The sequence below is a fragment of the Phocoena sinus genome, chromosome 13 (genome assembly GCF_008692025.1).
Source record: "Phocoena sinus isolate mPhoSin1 chromosome 13, mPhoSin1.pri, whole genome shotgun sequence".
NCBI lineage: Eukaryota > Metazoa > Chordata > Mammalia > Artiodactyla > Phocoenidae > Phocoena > Phocoena sinus.
Window position 1 is genome coordinate 54,195,566 of NC_045775.1, and position 25,809 is coordinate 54,221,374.

General features: G+C 38.5%; 2 protein-coding genes across 13 annotated transcripts in view; one reads left to right on the plus strand and one right to left on the minus strand.

Annotated features, from left to right (window-relative positions):
- Positions 1 to 20,917, plus strand: part of UGP2 (UDP-glucose pyrophosphorylase 2) — a 54,546-nt gene extending 33,629 nt beyond the window's left edge. The window contains 14 exon segments of the mRNA XM_032652371.1: positions 11,529 to 11,714; positions 13,032 to 13,041; positions 13,044 to 13,084; positions 13,086 to 13,165; positions 13,887 to 13,969; positions 13,972 to 14,030; positions 14,032 to 14,184; positions 15,272 to 15,386; positions 15,389 to 15,495; positions 16,045 to 16,101; positions 16,103 to 16,198; positions 16,200 to 16,298; positions 19,263 to 19,367; positions 20,489 to 20,917. Of these exon segments, the coding sequence (XP_032508262.1) occupies positions 11,529 to 11,714; positions 13,032 to 13,041; positions 13,044 to 13,084; positions 13,086 to 13,165; positions 13,887 to 13,969; positions 13,972 to 14,030; positions 14,032 to 14,184; positions 15,272 to 15,386; positions 15,389 to 15,495; positions 16,045 to 16,101; positions 16,103 to 16,198; positions 16,200 to 16,298; positions 19,263 to 19,367; positions 20,489 to 20,596 (1,299 nt within the window). The 3' untranslated portion in view covers positions 20,597 to 20,917.
- The window catches only part of VPS54 (VPS54 subunit of GARP complex), a 165,598-nt gene continuing 150,016 nt past the window's right edge, over positions 10,228 to 25,809 (minus strand). For 7 of the 12 annotated variants that reach the window (XM_032652357.1, XM_032652360.1, XM_032652355.1 and 4 more), the window contains 3 exons: positions 22,831 to 22,932; positions 21,313 to 21,491; positions 10,960 to 11,382 (listed from right to left, as the gene is read on the minus strand). In XM_032652357.1, the coding sequence (XP_032508248.1) occupies positions 21,416 to 21,491; positions 22,831 to 22,932 (178 nt within the window). In that variant the 3' untranslated portion in view covers positions 10,960 to 11,382; positions 21,313 to 21,415. The other 5 variants (XM_032652364.1, XM_032652361.1, XM_032652365.1 and 2 more) reach the window with 2 other exon arrangements.

Genomic DNA, 25,809 nt, shown 5'->3' on the forward strand with positions numbered 1-25,809 from the left:
ACACTTCAGTAGGGTTAAATATATTCCCATTGTTGTGCAACCAATCTCCAGAACTTTTTCATCTTGCAAAACCAAAACTCTATACCCATTAAACAACAACTCCCATTTCCCTCTCCCCCGATCTCATGGCAACCACCATTCTGCTTTCTGTCGCTATGAATTTGACTACTCTAGGTACCTCATATGAGTAGATAAAAGACTTTTATCTTTTATAAACAGGTTTTCCTTCTGTTGTTTTGAAAATTGCTGAGTTCTGCTACCAGCTACACATCCTTGGTTTTGCTTTCTTGGATGAATATGCGGGGATACAAAAGCCTGGGGGATTGTTCTGTGGCAGCATTGTTGCCAGCAGAACTGCAAGCTCACACGGCCTGAGGGAGCGCCTACTCTGGCCATCCTGAGAAGTCATCACGCAGCATGGAGCCAGGTTAGGAGGAGCAAAGTTTGGAAAGGCAGAGATATTATCAAAACCACAGAAGACCGTCTTAAACCAGGGTTTGGCAGACCTTTTCTGTAAAGGGTCAGATGATGAGTATTTTAGGCTTTGTAGGCTGTGTAGTCTCTGTCATGATCGCTCACCTCAGCCATGGCAGCGTAAAAGCAGCCATAGACGACATGTAAATTAACGAGAGCGGCTGTGTTCCAGCAGCACCCTGTGAAAACAGGTGGCAGGTCTGACTATCCCACAGGCTATAGTTTGTTGGCCTCTGTCTTAAACTATCCTCAAGCTACACATAACTGGAGAGAGATGGGGTGGAACCCATACCTGGGAGATCACTGAGCTGGTTTGTGACCCAGAGCAAAGAGAGAAATTCAGTTTTATCAAATTTTTTTGCCGTATTTTATCAAATTTGTGCCATCGATTATAAGTTGTACCTTTTATGTACAACTAAGAAAGAAAAAAAGTGCAACCCATTAATTTTCAGATCCCGTTGGTTGTATGATGCATCCTGGTTTCAGAAATGTTCAAGTGTGGGGTGGGGTGGAGAGTGTGTCTGGATCAGTGATGTAGTGATAGCACAGCCAGCACCTGTGTTCTTACTGTGGGCCACACATTTTGCTTAGCACTTCGCACATATTGTCTCATTTATCCTCATAACAGGTCAATGAAGTAGTTGAAAAAGACTTTGAACAGAAAAATAATTTGCCATAATAAGCAGTGGAACCTAGGATCCAAACCCAGGCAGCCTGGCTAAAAGCCTGTGCTCTCAGCTACTTTACTCTCCTGACTCATTCAGTTCTGGAGCAATCTTTTTGTCAAATGATAAAATTCATGCTGGAATTGACGTAGTTTATTAAAATGATTTGAATCAGGTCATGGAGGAAACAGCAGCTACATCATTTCCCTTTAGCATGTCCTTGCAATTTCAGACATTTCTCAGGGCAGCCAGAGTAATGTTTTTCACCCATTATGTGCCTGCTGGTGCCCTCAAAGAGGAATTGTTATTTATGAACCTCTTCTGGAAATGTTTTTAAAATGATAAAGTTTCCAAGCCAAACAAAATTTGTGCTGGAAGAAAAGTCTTGGTGCTGTGTACACAGTAGTATCTGTGATGCCAGCCAGCACTTCTGGTCCTGCTACTGCAGAGGAGAGTAAGCACCACATACACTGGCATTCATCCTCTTCTGCATCTGTGAGCGTTGCATCAAAGATGGTGCAATCCTGCACGAGTAAGGCAGACTTCACCGAAGATGACCTTACTGACTTTGGAAGATACAGAAAATGTACGAGCCATTGAGTTCTCGAAGTCTTGGGGAATTCTGGTGTTCGTAGCATAAGCCTGCATTCAACTGACAGAGCAAGCTGTGAGAGCTTGCCTTGGAGAGAGTTGAGGTTTTTAGTACTCAAGATCATCAAAAAAGAAAGTCAAAATTGAATGGCAGTTAAAGATGGCAGGCATCTCAAAGTCCATCTACAGTGTCAACTTCTAATTCAAGCCAAACAGAAGCCTTTTCATTGAAATTCAGTTTGGAGAGTTAGTTTATTTTTTGCTTTATTTGCATGTTAACTTTCACTGGGAAATAAACAGCATCTCTTATAAAGATTATTTTTATATGCTGTGAAATTTCCACAGTAGTGAAGTTTTGTTTTTTGGGGGGATGGCATTGCACTTTCCTGAAAGAGAGTCCATTAACGTCTGATTTTCACAAGTGACTGATAGCTCATAAAGGCTGAGAATCACTGCTCTGAACTGAGATGTGGAAGATGAAGAAAAGGCATTTGGTGAAGTGAGTTTGCATGAGGGGGAAAGTGCAGAGACTTGCAAGCAAGAGATGTGGCACATTAGAGAGCCCAACGCTGCATGTTCGTGGAGAACAGTGTGTAGGGAAAGTAGGAGAGCAGAGGAAAAAAGGGCCAAATCATTATGGACCTTGTATACCACATCTTCTGTTTGGGATTCAATTCAGCTACATTTAGTAGTGAAACTCAAAATAATAGAGTAAATGTAGAGAGACACAATCCAGAGCTAGTATGGCAACCTGGTGGGTTATCAGGAACCTGCACTTCTCTGTCTTGCCACTCTACTATTCTCACCATATCTCCTTATGGTCCCCAGTGGCCACCTGAATGAACTCTAGTCATCGTGTCTTCGTTCCAAACAGCAGGAAGGGGGAAGAAGGGCACAACCTCTGCCCTTTCACAGAGACTTTCTGGAAATCTTTCAACTCACTTCCAGTTAATCACAGTGACCAGCACTTTGGCACAAATACCTGCTGCAAGGGAAGCTGGAAATGTGGTCTTTTTTGGGGGGTGATGATGTGCCCAGCTGACAATCAGCGTTCTGAAACGGAAGGGGAAAAATGATGTTGGGGTAGGCAGCTAATGATCTCTGCCATGCCGTGTCATTGTTTGCTTTGTGAATGATGTAATCAGGAGAGAAACATCTTCAAATTTTATTTTCCAGAAGATCACCACCTGCAAGGTAGAGGGTGGGTTGGAGGGAGGTAAGGAGACCGTAGAGACCACTGCAGTAACATAGATGAGAGGTGGGTGGGATGCCGGCTGTGACAACAGAGACAGTTTCCTGAGGCTGACAGGACTTGGTCATTGATCAGATGTAAGCAAGCTCTTGGCTTGGCAGTTGGGTGTGTCTTGGTGCCATAGAGACAGGAGCAGATTGCTGGAAAGAGGAGGTCTACTGAGAAGGGGCTTGAAAAGGAACAGGAAGAAAGAGGAGGAAAATAGAATGCAGTGTTTCAGAAGTCAAGGAGGATAGAGGATTTCAAGATCTAGGGAGTGGTCAATTGTGTCAAATGCAGCTGAGAGCACAGTTAGAGAAGTACTGATGTTATGGATAGGATTTAGCAATTAGAAGGATGTTGATGACCTTGGTAAGAGCAGTTCATTGAACTATGGAGAAAACCAGATTGCAGCAGGTGAGCGAGTGAAAGGGAGGTGAGGAAGTAGAGGTGAGTGCAGCAACTTTTTCAAGAACCTTTGCCTTTAAGAAGATGGAGAAAAGAGGGATGTGAGTATGGAAAGGGATGAGTGAGTGTATGCATTGCTGTTTTCTTTGCTTTTTAGATGTCAAATATTTGAATTTGTTCATGCTGATGGAAAGGAATAGAGAAGGAGAGGTTGATGCTGAGACTGGGAGATTGATGAAACAGGGATCTTGAGATGGGCACTGGCAGAGAGATTGCCTTAGGGTGGGGGACAGCTTTTCCTGTGACGAGAAGGAAGGGGAAGCAGCAGAGGTGGAGATGCAGGGAGGTCCCGAGGATCTGATCTGGTGGCAGAGGGTCGAGGGCATTCCCCATAGAGGATGGCTTTATTTGCTCTATGAATAGCAGTTGAGCGTATCTTGGTGGCCGAGGGGGTGCTGGCAAGTGTGTTGGTGGAGTATGTGATAATGTACATGATTTGCTGGCTTTTCCTGAATGAGAAAACAAATGTCTGGATTAGGTATGATTTTTCTGTCATTAAATTAATTGGTAGGAGCTTTCAAATGACCCAGATTTTGGTCGTTACCTTTAGAAATGTGAAGTAAAGAGACAATGTGAGCCTTGGTACACAAAGGCTGTGCAGTGAGGGTTTGGTGAATAAGCTGATGTTCTTGGAACACTTCCTGTACATATGGAGCGTCATTTCAAACTCTTTTTTTTACTGTTACACAGCTCTTTTCTTTCAGGCAAACTTGCTTCTGTTGAAAAAAAAAAATTTCGAATTGCAATAATCACACCCTTGTGAACCGTAACAGGGCAGCACTGTTAGCTTGTCTGGCACCGTCTCCAGGAATAGCACGAATATGCTACCAAGAACCAGGTTATACTGTTGCTAATGGGAACATGTCTCCATGACGGTGTGAGGAATTCAGCTTTTCTGATAACTGGAAAGTAAGTGTGAGCAGACTTGGCAAGATACAGATCACGTTAGACAGTTTTTAAATGATCTTTTTAAAAATCTTTGTTTCTGCAGAAAAACTAGATTGACATCCTAGAGGGAAGAATGGTGTTTAAAGTATGTTCTTTCATAGATTGCCAGCTACTTTCTTTTGTTCATTCCCCAGAGGAACTTGGGTGTTTGACCCATTCTTTTCTCCCAGTGAGAAGAGAACATGAGTGGCCTCGTCTCCGCTGCGTATTTTGAGGGAGTCTCATGCGGTTTGCCCCACCTCACCTGTAGGGGTTGCCCTGCTGTATATTTATGTGCAGCAGAGGTCTTCTTAGAATACTGAATTCTATTCATGTCTGAATAGAGACATGAAAGAGAAACAGGGTGATCAGGATTGAAAGCGCAAAGATAGCACTAGTCACTGACTAAAGTGATTCAATCAGAGTAACATCAAGGCCACATCCGGCAGTGCATGGTACTCCCTGTTGTCTCCCAACACCTTCCATCTTTGCCTGAGTGGATGTCTTTGTGCATTCTCCTGGGGGAGCTGAGGAGGAGAAAGTGGAGCACAGGTCTAATAATGTTTCTGTGACTAGGTGTGTCCAGCAAAACTTCAGCTGTTACCAAGCAACCTTCTAACACAGGTCCCCTTGGCTTGTGGAAATAAACCGAGCTCTGTGGGATTGCTTGGTGAGGTCCCTGGTGGAGGGTGTGGATAGCATCACCAACAGAGAGAACTTGTGTTGGCATGTATACAGGGTGATTTGTGTGTTGGGAAGCTGAGCTTACCACCTAATTTAACCTGTAATAAGCTGTAGACCAAAAGTGTCCTGGCTTCCTGGACTCACACAATTGGTGCCTTTCTGTGTGTCTGTGTCTGCGTGTGGGAGTGTTGTGGGTATAAGTCGAAACCTAAGTAAAAGTGGAGCCTTCGAACAGCAACACTAACTTGATGACTCTGGACATCTTTCCCCTGGCTGTACCTTGTTACTTCACACCTTGTGACTTCTTCCTTTTCTCTCCATAGTCCTTTTCTTGTTAACAGTCAATTCCTCAGTGGTACTGGTATTTAATTAGCTAGCTGCTTTTAAGAATTAGATATAGCAAGACAAGTAGGTGTTACTGAGAGCACCATCTAAAGAACCATGGTTCCTTGACATTTGTAGGGTGACTCCCTGCCCACTTAAATTGGGGTACAAGGTTCTAAATATGGCACTTCACAGAGAATTCTGGGCCCTAACCTGAATGGTAAACAAGTCTTTCTACTTGTGAGTTGCCTGGGCCTGTACCCAAAAGTCTTCATTAGCTCGGTTTTGGAATTTAGTGTTATGCTTGGATCAGCTTGTTTTATTTCACTCCAAATATTTGAAAAGTAATTCAGAAGTACATTTTAAATTTAAACTCAAGTTAAGATACCAGTCTTGGGAAGATTTGAATTAAAACTAAAAGTATACTTAATATACCTTTTGGCTGAAGGAAGGCCAAGTGGCCTAGTGTTAAAATCATTATGAGGCTGAGACCTTTTGTTTATCACCATTATAGAATAAATTTGGGGGATACGAGAAAAAATTAGTTTAGCCTCCATAGACTCAGTCATAAGGAATTGTCTTCTTAAAGCATTCTAGTAAAATGCATGTTTTGAAGATTGTTTAGTGGGAACAAAACGTATTTTTTCTCTAAATACTTTATATTCTTTATGGTATGTGGATCAAAGATGTTTTATCATGAACATACATGACTTTGGAGGGTTTTTTTCTCTTGGTGAAACTTTAAGGCAACAAGGTTGACATTTGGTTTTTAATTCATCTGCACAGGAGGTGAAAAATCCCTATTAGTACTTTTTCTAAAAATGGTTCCTAAACCTCACTTTGTTTAATCCTGTGAGTGTTACTATACCAAACAGTTCTTCAAAGAGTAGAATTAAGATATAATCCAGTTTACATTATTCTGCCTGATATTATTATTTAAATTTGTGTAAACATTTGTTGGCTCAAAAAGGAAATTATATTCTTCTTAAAGATATCTAATATACTCAAATGTTGTGTTTATGTGTTTGGTTGAATGTCTTGTGATGTGATGTCAGTGTCATTAAAGTGAAAGAAAAAAAGATTGTATTGAACAAAGAAGGATTTTGGCAGAGTTTTATTAAAACGAATTGAAACATAATTCTCATCCCTCAGTTGATTTTTTTCTTTTAACAGACCATCTAGAACTGCACATGCCACTAGCCATGTGTATTGGTTTACATTTAATACTAAATAAAATGAAAACTTCAGTTCCTCAGCTGCATTTAGCACTGTCTGGAGAGTGACAGTGAAAAAAATGCCATACTATTGATCTTTTGACTACATACTTAAATTTCTTTTTACATTGTTTACATTTTTGTAAAGTTTTTGCCTTGAAATGACAAGCTGCCTATCCCTCAGAGATACTAGTAAATTCACAACTCAGGTGTTGAGCAGTGTCTGAAACCCCAAGCCCTGCCATTCTGTCCTGTTTTCATATGTATCCGAAAGATCAGCATTTTCTTAGATTTATACTTTTAGAACTGTGGTACACCTGTAGTTTTCTTTTCATTCTTTTAATTCAAAGTTAAGAGAGTATTGTTATGTTCATTAAATTCAAATAAAGAGAATCCATTTTCTGATTTACTAAACTAAGACTTCAGAACATGTATTCTATTCCAGTTTTAATACCTGCAAATGGAATAAATAACTTATATAAGGCTCAATTTGCCATAGAATTTGCCAACCTGTACCTGTATTCCAGTTCTTCATATCAATCCTGGCTTCTCTCAGATCTGTTGCATACACACACATCAACTTTATTAAATAAAAATATGTTTCTGGAAAAACCTGCATTAATTTGGAATCTCCTCAGACATATAAGCCACTTTAAAAAAAGAATGCTAAATAAACCTTGAGGACATTGTGCTAAGTGAAATAAGTCAGTCACAAAAATACAAATATTGTATGATTCTACTTGTCTAAGGCACCCAGAGTAGTCAAACTCATGGAGACAGAAAGTAGAAGGGTGATCGCTAGGGGCTGGGGAAAGGAGGGAGTGGGGACTTGTTTTCTAATGAGTATAGCTCCATTTGCAAGATGAAAGAGTTCTGGAGATTGGCTGCACCATAATGTGAATGTACTCCATACTACTCAGCTGTACACTTAAAAATGGTTAAGATGGCAAATTTTATGCTATACATATTTACTACAGTTTTAAAAAAAAGAATGTTATAAGTTATAAAGCTGGTTCTCCGACTTAAGGTTTTCTTTGAGAGTGTCTTGGCTCTTCCTGGCCCTTTGTGTTTTCATACATATGTTAAATTGGCTTGTCAGTTTACCACACAAAAAACTCTTGAGATTTTTATTAGGATTGCATTGATCAGTTTGGGGAGAATTAACATCTTTACATTAGCAAGTCTTCTAATTTAGGAACATGATAAATAAATCCCTGAATTTAGTTAAGTCTTAATTTTTCTCAAAAATGTGTTCTGTGTATAATCTTATGTATCTTTTGTTAGATTTACTGCTAGATATTTGCTATTTTTGATGGTTTTATTATAAAAGACACTTTTAAAATCAATTTTATTTTGTAATTTTTTTACATATAGAAGCAGTTAATTTTTTACCACCTTTAAACATTTTAAAGTATACAATTCAGTATTGTTAAGTACATTCATATTGTTGTGCAACCAACCTCCGTAACTCTTTGGTCTTGCAAAACTAAAACTCTCAACCCATTAAACAGCAACTCCCTGTTCCTGTTAACCATCCTGCTACTTTCTGTCTCTGAATCTGACTGTTTTAGGTGCCTCATGTAAGTAGAATCATACAAGTATTTGTCTTTTTGTGACTGGCTTATTTCACTTAATATAATGTCTTCAAGGTTCATCCATGTTGTAGTATGTATCAGAACTTCCTAACTTTTTAAGGCTGAAAAACATTCCATGTGTGTATATACCACATTTTTTTTAATCCATTCATCTGTTGATGGACATTTGAGTTGCTTCCATTTTTGGCTATTGTGAATACTGCTGCTAAGAAGGTGAGTATACAAACATCTCTTGAGAGTCTGCCTTCAATTCTTTGGGGATATACCCAGAAGTGGAATTGCTGGATCATATGATAATTCTATTTTTAATTTCTTAGGAACCACCATATTTTTTTCCTTAACAGGTGCACCATTTTACATTCCCACCAACAGTGCACAAGGGCTCCAAAAGCAGTGGCTTTTTTTTTTTAATTTTTGGCTGCGTTGGATCTTTGTTGCTCTGCGCGGGCTTTCTCTAGTTGTGGCGAGTCGGGGCTACTCTTTGTTGCAGTGCGCGGGCTTCTCTTGTTGCGGAGCACAGGCTCTAGGCGCGCAGGCTTCAGTAGTTGTGGCATGTGGGCTCACCAGTTATGGCTCAACAGCTGTAGAGCTCAGGCTCAGTAGTTGTGGGGCACGGGCTTAGTTGCTTGGCGGCATGTGGGATCTTCCTGGACCAGGGCTCGAACCCATATCCCCTGCATTGGCAGGCAGATTCTTAACAAATGCTCGATCAGGGAAGTCCCTAAAAGCAGTGTTTTTTGTTGTTTTTTTTTAATACTGACCATGTATCTTCAATGTTGCTATGCTTACATTATCCTAACAATTTATTTGTGAGGTCTTTGGATTTTTCCACATGTAAAATCATATCATCTGTGAATAATGACAATTTTGTCTCTCAGTGGATACATAAACTGAATACTACATGGCAGTGAAAAGTGAATGTATTATAGCTGCATGCATTAATGTGAATAATTCTTAAAACAAAACATTGAATTAAAGAAGCAAGTCACAAGAGGATACTTTATAGTATGATTCAACTTATTTAAAAGTTTAGAGACAAATAAAATTAAGTAAAATATTGTTATCATTATGAATGCATACATAGGTGGTAAAACTACAGGAAGTCAAAGTCAAGGTGGTTGTTACCACTAGGGGTGGAAGAGGAATATGATCAGGGACAGATGCATGCAGGCTTCTACGCTATGGCAGTATTCTTTTTAAATTTAGGTTATTCTTTCTACCCTGTATGTGTATTTTATAAACTTTTGTATGTGTGATATTTCACAATCAAAGTATTTTTAGGTGAAATTGAAAAACATAGGCCTGTCTCACCATATGTAGGAAAAAAATTTGCTTCTATGTATTCTATTTTCTTTTTAAAGTGTATTAAAAGAAACATTAAATAGGTAAAAATATTTCCATACTAAAACAGTTTTACCTAAAATGAATACATGAACTAGGGGTTTTCAGTTAAATTGATTTTCACACACTTGTGAGGCTTCTGTAAATATCAGACTCTTTTCTGGGAAGTCAGAAGTAACCGCTAGGGACTTGCCTGGTGGCGCAGTGGTTAAGAATCCGCCTGCCAATGCAGGGGACATGGGTTTGAGCCCTGGTCCGGGAGGATCGCACATGCCGCGGAGCAACTAAGCCTGTGCGCCACAACTACTGAGCCTATGCTCTAGAGTCCTTGAGCCACAGCTACTGAGCCCCATGCACTGCAGCTACTGAGCCCATGTGCTGCAACTGCTGAAGCCTGTGTGCCTAGGGCCCATGCTTCACAACAAGAGAAGCCACTACGATGAGAAGCCCGTGCACTGCAATGAAGAGTAGCCCCCACTCGCCGCAACTAGAGAAAGCCCACTCGCAGCAACGAAGACCCAACACAGCCAATTAAAAAAACAAAAAAACTGCTAAATGGAAATGTAAATTCTTGGCTTTAAAAAGATAATTGGAAACTAATTGGCTTGGTCCCATTTGCTAATAACTCTTTTTTTTTTTTTTTTTTTTTGCGGTACGCGGGCCTCTCACTGTTGCGGCCTCTCCCGTTGCGGAGCACAGGCTCCGGACGCGCAAGCTCAGCGGCCATGGCTCACGGGCCCAGCCGCTCCGCGGTATGTGGGATCGTCCCGGACCGGGGCACGAACCCATATCCCCTGCATCGGCAGGCGGACTCCCAACCACTGCGCCACCAGGGAAGCCCGCTAATGACTCTTTTGAGTAGATATAATGTGCCTAAGAAATTCTCAATAGATACTTGAAGTGTATGGCCAGGAATCCACATTTGACATGTATGTATTTTTGACCAAGTATAAAGGGATTTTTGCCTTCACAGCCTAATCACTGCAATGTGAGCCCATCAACTCCTTTTCCAATCATAGACTTTATTCATCATACACACACACATACACACACACACCATCACACACACCTACATGTAGTAGAACATGAAAACAGCAAAGTGTATGATAGGGTTTTATTTTTTCAGTCCCCTCAAGTGTTATCTATCCTCCACCATCATGTAACCAAAGAGGACATTTGATGACTTATTTCATTAAAGAAAAATAACAACAAATGTTCTTCTGTAAATGGATAGAAAATATACTGTGAACTTTTTAAAAACTTTCATTCTTGTTATGTTTAGACTTGCTTGTGCCTCTTCTTTAAACAGAAGAATTTGAGCTTCCACTGTGTCATTGTTCCTTCCCTGTGAGGGATGAATCGAAGGTGAAGGTTCTATGCTCATTTCGAACTTGTTTTACTGTTTACACAACTCATTTTCTTTCAGGCAAACTTGCTTTCGTTAAAAAAAAAAAAAAAAAAAGACTTTCAGATTGCAATAATCACACCCTTGTGAACCATAATAGAGCAGGTACTGTTAGCTTGTTTTTGAGTATTTGGCACTGTCTCCAGGAGTAGCATGAATATATTACAAGAACTGTGTGATCGTATATATATTTCTCCAGAACTGAAGTAGATTCACAGTGTACCAGAAATAGTCACAGATTTGATGAGTTTAGTGCACCCTATTTGCTATGTTGATGCAAATTGAGAATTCTGAGTTTTTGAAGGTAGTCCACGAGACTTGGGTGTTCTCACCAGCCAAATATTTGTAGACTATAAATACTTTTCCCCCTCTTGTACTCCATTGTACTGTAAATGAACTGCTGAACTACTTCTCTGTGCAAGGGAAGTTGCCGATGAGAACTTGATTTTGAACCAGAAGGGCCCTGGACATTAAAGGAAATGTAGTTGAAACTTTCTACAGAGAAAGCAGACCTCTTTAAGGAAGCATGGAAATAACCTTGGTATTAATTTGGTTTAACCTTTTATAAAGCTGTTTGAATTATTCTATAATTTTTTTTTTAAAATTCAGATTCAACCCTATGAGAAGATAAAGGCCAGGGGCTTACCTGATAACATATCTTCTGTGCTGAACAAGCTGGTGGTGGTGAAACTCAATGGTGGTTTGGGAACCAGCATGGGCTGCAAAGGCCCGAAGAGTCTGATTGGTGTGAGGAATGAGAATACCTTTCTGGATCTGACCGTTCAGCAAATCGAAGTGAGTAGTAGCTGTTAGCCTTTCTCACGAGCTAACAAAATCATTTTTAGTTTTTAGGGTATTGTAAATGTTACCTTATAAAATAACAGATGTGCATTTGAACTAGTCAAGGAGCTTGCTACCTTTAGTCTCTTTATTAGTGTATAGAAAAGGTTTGGTGTTCTAAGAGCAAAGCCTTAGGGTGATGTAAAAGCTTTTGATCTTTAAATAGCATTTGTGGTGCTGAAATCTCTGGATCTCTTTGGATTCTCCTTTCATCTCCCCGCCTCTCTCCCCGCTGTCTGTCTAGTGGTAGCCTTCATCACAGCTGGGATGATCTGGCTTTATTAACCCCTTTTGGGAGGCTGGGGAAAATTTCATGTATCTGGTTGGGCACCGTGGATGCTAAGAACTGTTGTTGGCGTCTCTCTTGATCATAGTCCATAAAGTCATTAATCATAGACCATAAGCTCTTCAGGGGCAGTGGCCCTATGTTTTTCATCTCTTTATCCCTAGTGTCTCATATGGTGCCATCAACCACAATAATAAGAGCAGTAGCAGTGGCTAACATTTATCCAGCACTTACTGTACACCAAGTGTTATTCTGAGCTCTTTACGTGAATTGACTCATTTGTTCCTCTCCACAACTCTGTGAGATAAGCACTATTATCATCCCCATTTTACAGATGAGGAAACCAAGACTCAGGTTGATTTACTTGCCCAAGGTTCCCTAGCTAGTTAGTAAGTGCAGAATCAAACTCTGAACATAGGACAGTCTGACTTCTAATATCCTATTTTCTTCTCACTCTGTTGCCTCTTAGCTCTTTCTGGAGATGGAAAAGATTTCAGTTGGGGTAAAATTACAATTCTTAACATGAATCCTGAGAATAGGGAGACATGTCTTTGTAACATTTGTACTTTCATCTCCACTGTGCTTTGGACACAGAGTAAATGCTTAGCCTGTGTTTGCCCATCCAGCAAGGCCATAGGGCATTGTGGCTGGGCACACAGCTGCAGAGTCAGACTGCGGGGGTGAGGGGGGGTGGTGTCCTTGTTCTGCCACTGACCTGCCACCTCTCTGGGCCTCAGTTTAGCCATCCATAAAATGCAGACAGTAGTTTCTATCTCATAGGGTTGTGACTTAATGAGCAAGTACATGGTGAATTGATAGCAAAATGTCTTATGCTAAATAGTTATATTTTATTGCAAATCTATATATTTTACAACTTATAGATGATGTTTTGGACATCTTGTGATTAACCACGGAGAGTTAATTTTACACTTTGAAGCAAAAGAAAAGTAAGTCTGGGTAGTCTGATTGTCGTTTTTCTTCCCTAGCATTTGAACAAACCTACAATACAGATGTTCCTCTTGTTCTAATGAACTCTTTTAAACACGGATGAAGATACAAAAAAAATACTACAGAAGTATAATCACTGTCGTGTGAAAATCTACACTTTTAATCAAAGCAGGTACAAGGAGTAAAAAAATTAACTCTGGGGGATGTTACTCCTGGGAAAGAAGGACTTCTTTGTTTTGTTTAACCAGCAGCCTCAAGATGTACAAGTGCCAAAGACTGTCTGCAAGTGTTTAATGCCTTTAAAGGCCTGAACATTTGTTAATAGATATTGTGATAGTTGCAAATCACTATGGTTATGTAACTTGGGACTTCTTAAAAGAGGAATCTGCCGGAGATTCTGGTTCTGCCAGGTGGTAGGAAGCAGACATCCTGAGTACTAACCCTGCTGTTGATTTTCTGGGAAAGTACTATCCCGCTGTTGATTTTCTGAATATATCTGTTGGTAAGAATGGACACCATTTCCAAATAGGTTTTCAGGGAAAAGAAACAATCCCACCACCAAATAAGTTTGAGAAAATTTACTTAATATGTCTCTCCTCTCTTAAGAAGTCATGAACAATATTAATGTCTTAAAAATATGGGGTGTCCTCCCCATCTGCATGACCATGGAATACTTTTCTGTTTTGCAGCAAATATTACTATCTAGTGAAGCTGATTTTTTGGGTCAACACAGATAATGAGAGATTTTCTTAAATGGATTCACTTACGATTAAATTACTACTGATAGACTGAAAGGGGAGGGAAGTTTTATTTAACTTTAAATGCATTATTTTACTTGAAGGTCTGGAATGCTCTAAAGAGTTGATACTGAAAAAGAACGTTTTCTTTTTAAGGTACCCGAGGATTAATAAAGAATCTTTACTACCTGTAGCAAAGAATGTATCGTTCTCAGGGGAAAATACAGAAGCCTGGTACCCTCGGGTCATGGAGATATTTACGCCAGTTTCTACAACTCTGGTTTGCTCGATACCTTTATAGGAGAAGGGCAAAGAGTATATTTTTGTGTCCAACATAGATAATTTGGGTGCCACCGTGGATCTTTATATTCTTAATCATCTAATGAACCCACCCAATGGAAAACCTTGTGAATTTGTCATGGAAGTCACAAATAAAACACGTGCAGATGTAAAGGTAATACTGAGAGGAAGCAGTTGGGGATTCACATCTTCACATTTCATAGTTCAAACTTTTTATCGGAAAGTTTCTGTTTAGAAACTTGATAACATCATTGTAAGCCAAAGTGGGATAGTACTCTAGAGTACCCTAAGTTCCATCTGATATAAGTGTGTATATAAATCCAGGTTTAATAGTAGTAAAATCATCTTTACTTTTGAATAATCTGTATGGGCAATTTTAACTGAAAACAATTCCACATATATTTATAGGGATAATCTGAAACATATGTGAAAACACTTTCAGTAACTGTGTCAAACCATTAATATTCTTCTAGTTTGGTGCTTAAGTGTTTTTATTTAATTATTCCTTTAATGAAAAATTTATTTCTATAATATGTATTTCTCTATATTTTTTATCACTGTAATATCTGTTGTAAAAAAAAAAAAGCAGTTTGATACAAAGCAAAAATCTGTTTTTTTCACTTTGCATGTTTAATGGTGATGACACTTGGCCTTTGATGGAATGGTACACAAGGTTTTCTCCTCACCCTCAGGGAGTAAGAAAAGTGGGCAATGTGTGAATACTACTATGGTTTGGTCCCGGGGCTGGGTTCTATGCCTCTTGCAAATGACCCCTTCACACGAGTAGACATCCCTTCCCTCTTCCCACACTGCCATGGCCTTAAGGCTAAGGCACTCAGAGGTACCTTCCCCTCCACTTGAGCCTGTCTTGACTTTACTCCCCTTACCTTAGAGGTAGTCAGAGCAGGGTTGTGAGGTGGTAGGATCGGTTGTTTGTAGTGGTTGGTGGTTTGAGAATAAGAGGAATGTCTGTTCTTGTAGGAGATCTTTGAAAGTGAGGCAGACTCTGATGTACTCCAGGGCTTTTATGTGGACAATGAGGGCGTGTATACAGTATAAGATGACAGACAACCTGAATTATTTTCTTTGGTTCTACTTTAATACATGTGTTGCTTTTGTATCACAGATCAAATCACTGCCAATGCTTTTTATTTCTGGGGGATTTGTCACGAGTGTCTTTTTCTGTATCGTTCGTAGACTGTAAACAATGTAGTATGGCTGTAATGGGGAGAGATGTGGAGGCACTCACTCTTCTCTGCCTTTCTAGGGTGGGGACACTCACTCAGTATGAAGGAAAATTGAGACTGGTGGAAATTGCTCAAGTGCCAAAAGCACATGTTGATGAGTTCAAATCTGTATCAAATTCAAAATATTTAATACAAACAACCTATGGATCTCTCTTGCAGCAGTTAAAAGACTGCAGGAGCAGAATGCTATTGACAGGAAATCATTGTAAATCCATAAGGTAAGCCAGAGTTGCAGGCCATCAGACTCCCTGGTTCTGATCACAGCATGCTACACACAGACCCCCTGCCCACTCCCTATGGCCCATCTATCCCATGGGTCACTGCTTTTCACCTAGTTTCTTCAGTTCCTGGCCCTGGTCTTTCAGAGTCGACACCCATCCCTTTAGTGTGCCAGACGAGCCATGGTGCCCTTACTTGACCCCTGGGCTGTGGCAGTGGCAAGAGCACTGGCCCAAAAGTTAAGGGCCCACCTCAGTCCTGTTGACTTCTGGTACTGATAGGCCTTTCGGTCCACAGGCATCTGTGTGGGTTTTCTGAACCTTTGGTTCTTTCTCATAAAATAGAAATGTTACTGAGAAGAGTTATGAAGCTGAAAAGATCACATATATATAAGCACCTGGCGTACGGTAGGGGCTTGAGAAATGTCAGCTCTCAAAATTCTGTTTTCTTCAATGGATCTCTGAAACCACTCCCCAAGTATTAACTAGCCCATGTGGAACTAAGTTGCTGAAATCTCTGTTTCTCTCTCGCTGCTCCCTTTCTTACAGACTTTGGATGGAGGCCTGAATGTCATTCAGTTGGAAACTGCAGTAGGGGCTGCCATTAAAAAGTTTTGAGAACTCTCTAGGTATTAATGTTCCCTAGGAGCCGTTTTCCTGCCTGTCAAAACCACAATCAGATCTCTTGCTTGTGATGTCAAACCCTCTATATCCTTAATGCAGGATCTCTGACAATGAAGTGAAAAGCGGGGAATTCCTCCTACAGTGGCCCTTGGTTAAATTAGGCAGATTCCTTTACCAAGGTACGTAATTATAAAGATGATACACATGTAGATTTGTATTTCTTAAATGTGTAATTATAAAGATACGATACACGTGTGAATTGGGAATCTAATTACAGTCCTTTGCTGCTGATCTATTAATATCCTCCATCTCTATTGTCTTTTAACGGAAATCAATCATAGAAGGTGAAAATGTAACTCATTTTTAAACCAACTGCTATAGAGTAGAAAAGAAATGTTTACATTTTAAGACATTTTATCTTATGTCTCGTTAAGACCATTACTGTTTTCCATCAGGTGAGAGAATGTTAATTCTAGTTTCACAAAATGTATTGAGCCTCTACCATGTGTAAGGCAGTGTTCTAGGTGCCAGGTATGTAGGCAGTAAATGAAACAGACTAAATCTTTGCCTTCCTGGATATTCTAGTGGGGAAGGATGATAATAAGCAAGTAAGACAAATGTATAGTACGTTGAATGATGGAAAATGCTAAATAAAGCAGGAGTAGGGAATGTGTGGAGTGTGGCAGTGGTGGTGGTCATTTTACATTGGGTGGCCAGAGGGCCCTCACTGAGAAATTGAGTACACCATGCAGGTATCTGGGGCAAAAAAAGCATTCTAGGCAGGAGGAATAAGCAAGTATAGTAAAAACTGACCCCTAACATGATAAGTGGAAACCAAAAAATTTAATCACATAAAAATGCTGTGAGGTTAATGAAGTGACAGGGTGAGCTTTTGTGGCTGGCCTATAGAGTCCTGCTATGCAAGTCTATTCTAGTCCTGGTTGTGGTTTAGTTGTCACCCTCGTGTGGATGTGTGTACTTGCCCTTATATGTTTGGGGCTATCATTCTGGGTCTTGTGGCTGGGGCTGTAATTTCCAAGATAGCATCAGGCATTTTAGAAGTCTCCCTGTCTTTCGTGCCTCCCTCATCTGCCGGGGTTGGGCTGGGGAAAAAGTCCTGGTGCTACAAGGACCCACCATCTGCCCACATCCTGAGGTAAGATTCCTAATCATTTCCACCTAATCTCATCTTCCCTTCCTACTCTTTCTAGCCTCTTCCAGACCCTGCAGGAGATAAAGACTTTAGCTGGCCTCAATTTGAGAACAGGGGCTGAGTGGGGGCAGTGGCTACTTGCTCTGAGGAAGAACATGTCTTAAGGACACGAGAGCACAGTGAGCAAGTGAGGGGATGGGGGTGGGAGATAGTTTGGTCAGAGAGATGACAGGCCAGATTGTGTAGAACCTTGTAATTGAATATTGGGATTGTGGCTTTTTTTTTTTTTCTGGGGGATGAGAAGCCATTGGAGGTTGTGAGCTGAGGGGTCAAGCTGACCAATCTGGTGGGCAAGGGTAGAATCAGGGAAACCAGGGATAGGCTGTTGCTGGAATCGTGGCTTGGACCAGGGGTTTTTGCAGGGGAAATAGTGAAAAAATGTTGACATTATATTTTGAAAGTTGTACCTACAACTTGCTGTTGGACTAGGTAGGAGGGTGAGAGAGAGAGAGAACGGTAAGGATGGCTCTGAGGTTTTTGGCCTGTGCAACTGGCAACATGGAATTGCCATTTACTGAGACACAGGAAGGCTTGGTAGAGTAGGTTTAGGGGGAGCAGAATGAGGAGTTAAATTTTGGAGATACTGTACTTGGACCTTCAAATGGAGAAGCTGAATGTATGAGTGTGGAGGAGAGATCTAGAAAAGAGGTAAATTTGAGGGTTGACACTTTATAGCTGGTAATTAAAGCCATGAGATAAGAACCACCTACGGAGTGAAAGGGGGGTGGGAAGTCTAAGAACTGAGCCTTGCGGGACTGGAAGGTTTAGAGGGTGGGGATGAGGTGGAGGAAGCAGCAAAGGTGACTGAGGAGTTGCAGATGAAGAACTGGGCAGGAAATCATGAATGTGTGTGGCCTGAAAGCCAAATGAAGAAAATGGTTCAAGAAAAGGGGCTAATCATTTGCAGTCGAGTGCTGCTGCCGATTCAAGTAAGAGGAATGAGAACTTACCATTAGAAGAGTTGAGAGGTTCTGGAGCCTGACTGGAATGGATTTAAAAGAGAATAGAAGAGAAATTGGAGATATGAGTGTAGAAAACTTATTCAAGAGTTTTGCTTTAAAGAAAAACAAAAATGGAGCTATAGGTAGAAAGGGATGTAAGATTTTACAGGGTTTTTTTTTAAATTGAGAGAATTTATAGCATGTCTTATACATTGATGGGAGTTGATACAATCAAGAGGGAAGGAACATTGAAGAGGGAGAAGGAATTGCTGGACAGTATCCTCGGGCAGTAGCCATAAGAAGAGTTAGCCTTAAGTTGGAATAGAAATAGTCCAACCCCAGTACTAGGAGGGACACAGTAATGGGCTAGAGGGCAAGTGGGTGGTGGTGGTAGAAGCCAGTGGAAGTTTTCCTGTTGCTTCTGTTTTTCTCAGCAAAATAGGAAACAAGGCCATATAGGACTATTTCTAGTGCCGGTAATCTAAGGAAATATAAGAGGCAAAGATAGTGATCATTTATAATGATAATTTGTGCTGTTGCTCTTCCTGAACTATATTCCTTCTTCTGAATCCTACCCATCCCATAAAACCCAGCTCCAGTCTAGCTTGCTTCGAACCATGATGATCTCTCTCTTTTTTCCAACTAACTCCAGATTATGTGAACCACTCGTCTGGCTCTTAGCGTGTTGGTTGTTTATCTTTTTATTTAATTACTGTTTTTTTAAATGTCTGATCTACTCACCTGTAGTGTAAATTGCTTGATTGTAGGGACAATGTTCATATCTCCTGGTCTCTCCTGCACAGGGATATATAAATTCTCACTGCACGCACAGTGAGTGCTTAATAAACAGGGTTCCTCCCGTAGAAGGCCTGAGCTTGGACATAAATAGAATGTTTTACAGTTCAAGCAAACTATCTTGTTAATTTAATCCCTGTTTTTTCTGTTAACCCATTTTTGAAACAATTTTTACGTTTACATTTTTCCTTCAGGTTCAGGATTATCTAAGGAGATTTGAAAGTATACCAGATATGCTTGAATTGGATCACCTCACAGTTTCAGGAGATGTAACATTTGGCAAGAATGTTTCATTAAAGGTGTGTGGTTATGATGAAAATTACAGTTCTTATAGCTTTACAAGACAGGTTTCATTTTCTAGTCCTAAATTTACCTTTAAGGAATACTTCCTAGGTTGTACCAGATTGTTTATAAGAATATGCATTTTAAAAATGAAATAGCTTACTACAATATTTAGTATTAATACTGTTTTCCATAAATATACAACATAGTTAAAATATAATTGTTGTGTATAGGCATTTTGTGGAGTATAGCATTCAAATGGAAAGCAAACACTATTAAATAATGAAATTGGTACTATTTTATTGAAATATGACAATTATTTAAAATAGAATCACTGATAAATTAGCATTAGTTAACTAAAAGATGACTATTTGAATCTGAATGAAAGTAGAAAATAATGGACAGCTTCATTTATACTGATTATAATCTAGTCTTGTTAATCTGTTGTTATCAGTATGATGTTCATTCACATTACTGTAGTGTTTGGGTACTTTGATGAATATCATTCCAGCCTAGCATAAGAAATAGGAAGGACTATGGGGTATGAGTATTAAAGCTCAGAACCAAAGATTCAACAGTTTTTTCCTAATCAAATATTTTTTAAAAATTCCATACCTAGATTTCAGGTGTTCTTCCTATTAAAGCTACTTATAGATCTTGGAAAAAAAACAAAACAACATATATATAATTATTGCTGATACTGCTTCATCTAAACAGTTTTACTTAAGACATGAAATATAAATCATTGAACTGTTCTCAAAAAAAACCCAAAAAACCCACACCTGTATGTAAATATAAACCAAGCACCTTTCAGTTTACGAAGGTAGATAATGCTGGTGGCCTTGCAAGTAGTTCTTGGAAAGGGCCCGCTATTCTGTGGCGCTGGCCTGCTTCCCACTGCTAGATTCCTTGCCTCCTTATCAGAGATGGTACCACAGCTACCGCCAGTATTGTGACAGGACACATTACAGTTTTCCTTAATGTGTTATTTGTTTTTCATGTGTAATATTGTTTATAAATACACTTACTCCATTGTAAGTGAAGTTCTACATAAACTTGATAATTGTAAGAAAATCAATTGCATTTTCAGCTGCACTTGCAAGTATATTCTTGTTTTTTGTTTTTTCCTGTCACTTAGGGAACGGTTATCATCATCGCAAATCATGGTGACCGAATTGACATCCCACCTGGAGCAGTATTAGAGAACAAGATTGTATCTGGGAACCTTCGTATCTTGGACCACTGAATGAAAATAATTGTGCACTTATACTAATTATGGGTTAAACAGTTTCTTACAATGAAATGTTCTCTAGGATTACTGTATCCTGCAGTGTTTAATTTTAAGCTGAGTTTTCTGCAGTATGCTTTTAGTCTGTGAAAAGCACAGGTGGAAGCAATACTTTTCTTTTTTGAAGAAGATCCTGAAAGTTAAATTCATCTTAAAGTGCAATATTGTTTAATCTTAAAACTGGGGTAGCTCTGCTGGAAAATCTTTTAACAGAGGCCTCAGTGATGGTCACTTTGAACTGTTTGTGGTTTAAAAATAAAGCTGTGAAGCAATCATGTATACACTTATACTTTTCAATGCTAACTTTATGAAATGGTGAAGAAAAATGGTTTACTCTTGCTAAACAGTTACTCTGTCAGTTGGAAGACTCGCTCTTGGAACACTGAAGTACTCACTAGCCAGTTACCTAACAAATCCAGTTTTTGCATTTCTAAGAATCTTAACTACATCATTATTTCCACAGGAATTAAACTTGAAGGTATTTAATATCTTTCATCCAGTTCTAAAGCTGGGATGCCTGCCATGCTCTCCATAGACTCTCTATTTACTGAAACAAAGTGGTGTTTCTTTTCCCAGATGAAGGGGAAGAGGTGGGGTGGGTAGAGGTAGGGCATTTCTTTCACATCCTTGTTCTCTAGTATAGCAGGGTGGGGTATAACGTTATAAAAAGTTACCTTTCCTTGAAGCTTCACTTGTTGAAGCTTGCTTGTTGTTACTGAAAAATGTTCTTGAATAACCCAAATCAGGTCTGCTGGTAGTTTGAATTTCAGCTTTTCTCTAAGAATCAATTACATTTTCCAATTCTTCCATACTTGTTTTTGAGTAAGCTGCCTGTTTAATAAGTTTACTGTTACTATAAAAAAAAAAAGTTGTCTTTTAAAGTCTGGTAATTCTTTACAGCTTTATTTTAGACAGACAGTTTAAGAACCAATGACATACCTCTGTAATAATAATAAAGGAAAGAATTCCTCTTAGGAAAACAAAGAGCACAAAATAAGACTATTTCATTGTACATAATCACCACAAGGTTAGGCACTCTGACAGGGTTAGGCAAGATTCCTGGTGTGAAGTGAGGCACAGGCACTTTCATTTATAGAGTGCTGCTGATTCTAATTTTGAAGGTAGGTGTTAAAAAAGTCTTTTTAAATAACTTACTCATCACCTTATATTTCTGGCCCCAACACAGCAGCCTATATTTTAACAGTTCTATTTCTCCCTGGTCTTTGTTCATATACACATTGAAAGTTACTTACAAATAAGAACCCAAGGCAGGGGATATACTTTCAATGTTATGAGGAGATCTCATTTTAACATTTAGATACGTAAGCAGAATATAAGAAAATGTATTCTTACCTCTGCTAGAAATAAAAAGGAAAAAACACCCCAACCCTGCATAGATACTTTACTTTTATAAAAATACAGCTGTTAAACTGCAGGCTTTCATACACCACATCTGAAAAGTATTTAAATTAGTAGTTGCATAAATGAACACCAAAATCTTACTCTTTAATTATTACTTATGATCAGTCTTTCAAGTATTTAGACTATTCTGGAAGGCTTTACGCAGTTGACATACAGTGGTGATGATGATAGATTAAATATGTGACACACAAAGCCTGAAACTTGACATTGGTCACTAAAACAAAAACTGAATTCCTAAATCCAAGCAATCAAAAGATGTTTATTTTTATAGAAAGATCTGTAAAAAAATAATTTTTCAAACAGCTTTACTTTCATAGAGAAAACTTTCTACAGAGGTTGAGTAAGATTTTAATATTTTAAATTGTACCATCATTAAATAAGGTGGGACACCATATGAATTTCATTGCACTGGAAGAAATGCAAAGCATTTTTTAATATAAAGTATACAGAGCATTCTAGTCAGCTACAGCTGTGTTACAGCTATGTGTTCTTTTGGATTTGGTCCAAAGAAACCTGAGTCTGTTGCCAGAGAGAATGAAAAATATTATAGACACCTGATCAGTTACTCCTCACTGAAGGAAGCACACAAATGGCATTCCTTGTAGATCCCAGTGAATCCCAGTTTCCCAACACTGATACTTTCCCTTTCCCCTTCCCCAGTTCACTTTGGGTTCCAGGTTCAGTTCTTGAATCACAGGCATCCATATTTTCATCACAAACATACACATCCCATGGTAAATGAACTACCCAGTTTTCCAGTATGTCATCACCTTTTCTGTTCCCAGATCTCGGCCATATTTAGGTCCAAATCTTTAAGGCCTTTTAAGGCTTGAAGATTTCCAGTGTAAAAAGCTACATCTGCTGTGACCAACCTAAACATTGGAAAGAAAATTATTTTTAATCTCATGTTTTCTTTTCAAATAAAGTAGCAATGCTCACAGAGTAATCTGAGTCCTATCCTAGCTGCTAGACTATGATTTAAAATTTGGACCAAATGTCAGTATATTTCAGCATGATTCCTACTATCATATAGTTAGATCATTTAATGTTCTCTCTCTTTCATCAGTGTTGTTTTGAAAAGGAATAAACAAATGCAGGTTGGACTGTTTAATAATTAATTCTGCCCAATAAAATAAATTTATCTTAGAACAGTATGAAATAGAGAAAAATAACAAGTTAAACTTTTTTTTTTTGATCAGTTGTCACTAGAATAGAGTATACATGTATATGACTATTGAACTCAAGGAAAAGACAGACAAGGTTTCCTGAATGCCATCTTAAGAAGTTAAATGAAGGCTGGGACTCGTGTTAAGTACTACTGGATACAAAACTTGCTATTGATGATGTAACAATACTTGACAAACAGGAATTATACTTTTTAAGTATTTAGCTGTCACATTAATCCCTATCCTTGAAAAAACACTCCTGGAAAGAATGCTCAGATGATAAACAAATACCAAAGCTCCACACAAAAAAATAGGGACTGGTCTGATTAGACGTGTACGTTGACAGATTTGGCCCATGGAGAAACAAATAGGAGAGCTTGATTTAGTAGTTTGTAAAAGAAGAGGAAATGCAGCTTTGATACTTTAAAGAGCATGTAAGTTCTGGACTGCTGGACCACAAGGGGGCAAAGGTATTTTAAGCACCCTTAATATATGTATGAGTCTAATTTATAAATACATTCATACTTATGTACTTAATGTTTCAGCTTTTGTCACATGGCAGAATTCAGTAAGGACCATATTTTTGTTTGAAACTCGTCTGGGTCAAGGTGCTTTAAAATCCATAAAACGTCTAAATTAGTAAATATGCTGAAACTGACAGCAATGGCTCAAAAAAGAACAAAGTCTTAAGGCAAGACTCCCACATGAAAAATTACACGAAATTAACAGAAATCTCCATTTTAAAATATCAAGTTATGTTTAATAAACAACTATTTATAGTCTATACAAGACAGTACATAGAAAATATATGTTTTACATCAAAGTTGAAAATATTTGATAAAAGAAACGTAAAAGAAAAGCAGATATTTGCAATATATATACCAATGAAGGATCAGTTTGAGGGCATATGCAAAAATCTAAAATCAGCAAGAAAAAGATAATACCCAAGATAAAAAATGGGTGAAGAATATGAAGAGGAAAAGTCACAGATGAGAACACCTGAATGACAAATATGTGAAAAGATGACAAACAATAGGAAATGCAAATCAAAACAAAATACCACTGTATCCCATTAGACTGGCAACAATTTAAAAAAATCTAACCGCAAAAAAAAAAAAAAAAAAACTAACAGCAAATGTTGGCAAGATGTGGAATAAAGGTGGGAATATAAACTTGTATAGCCACTTTGGAGAAAATTCTGGCAAAACCTAGCAGAGTGAAAATGTACATGTGATCCACTTCTATGTACCTACCCTAAAGAAATGATCACCCATTACACATGTATAAGGAAAGATCTTCACTGTGGCATGATTGTAATGGAACAAAGGTAATGACCTAAAATCGATCACCAGGTGAAATGGAAACATTAAATATGGTTGATTCATGTGGGAGGAATGCAATAAAGCAATCAAAAATGGACAATTTCTATATATCAACATAAACAATGTTGAATGGAAAAAAGCAAGCAGCATATGTACAATATACCATGTAAGTAAAATTAAATTCATAAAACAGCTCCACATTTTTTTTTTTTTAGATAAAGAGACAATAAATGAGAAGGACTTAAAGGATATAGACCAGATTTACTAGAAACATTGCCTAAGGGTTGGAGGAAAGAGAAAAGGACTGGAGATGGGGTCAAGGGGTACTTAAGCTCCATTTGGAATGCCATTTTTTTAAAAAATGATGAACATTTTTTTTTCCAAGTGAAAATGACAAATGTTAATAATGATCAATTCTAAGTAACAGGAATATAAATATTCTCCATATGTCTATTTTTAAAATATCTTAAAATAGAGAAAAAAATCACATTAAAAAGAAAAAGTGCAGGACTGGGGAGAAGAAGGAATAGGGAGCAACTGCTTAATGGGTCTGGGATTTCCTCTTGGGGTAGTAAAATGTTTGTAACTAGACAGAGCTGGCAGTTGCACCCAGGTGGTGGCTGCGAAGGCACTAAGGACCACTGAATGGTTAACTATAAAATGGTTAATTTTATGTTATGTGAATTTCACCTCAAAAAAAAAAAAGGTAAAATTTTAGAGCCATTTCAGGAACAAAAGTTCCTTTTAAGCAGGTAGTTTATTATGTCTTTGGCTAGAGTCTAGAGAGAAATTTTCAGGGAATTCTATCTTTCAAGTGATCACTCAAAGACATAGTTGACTTACACAGTATTAGTGTCTTTAAAAGTATGTGACAACAAAGATCTCTAAGGTGGTACCAACCCCCAATAGCTTTATTAACAAAGAAAATAATAGGTGATGAATTAACTTGGATGCTTCAGAACTACTGGTCTGAGAAAAACCAACCTGCGAGATTTAGTTACATGAATAAAAGTAGAAAAGTATGAGTGTAATAGGCCTTTAATTAGCTTTTTATGAATAGTTTCTGAGAGGTATTTGAAAATTGAACTTTTCTGTGGCTTTGAAATTTCTGAAAATAAATCTTTTTTAAAAAAAAAGAAGAACCAGGTAATAAAAGAGAATCAGATATTTGCATAAAACTCTTAAATTCAGCCTGGCTGACAAATTCAGCAGTTTGAAGCTTCCAAATTGTTTTGTGCAAAATCAATTCATTGTACTCTCC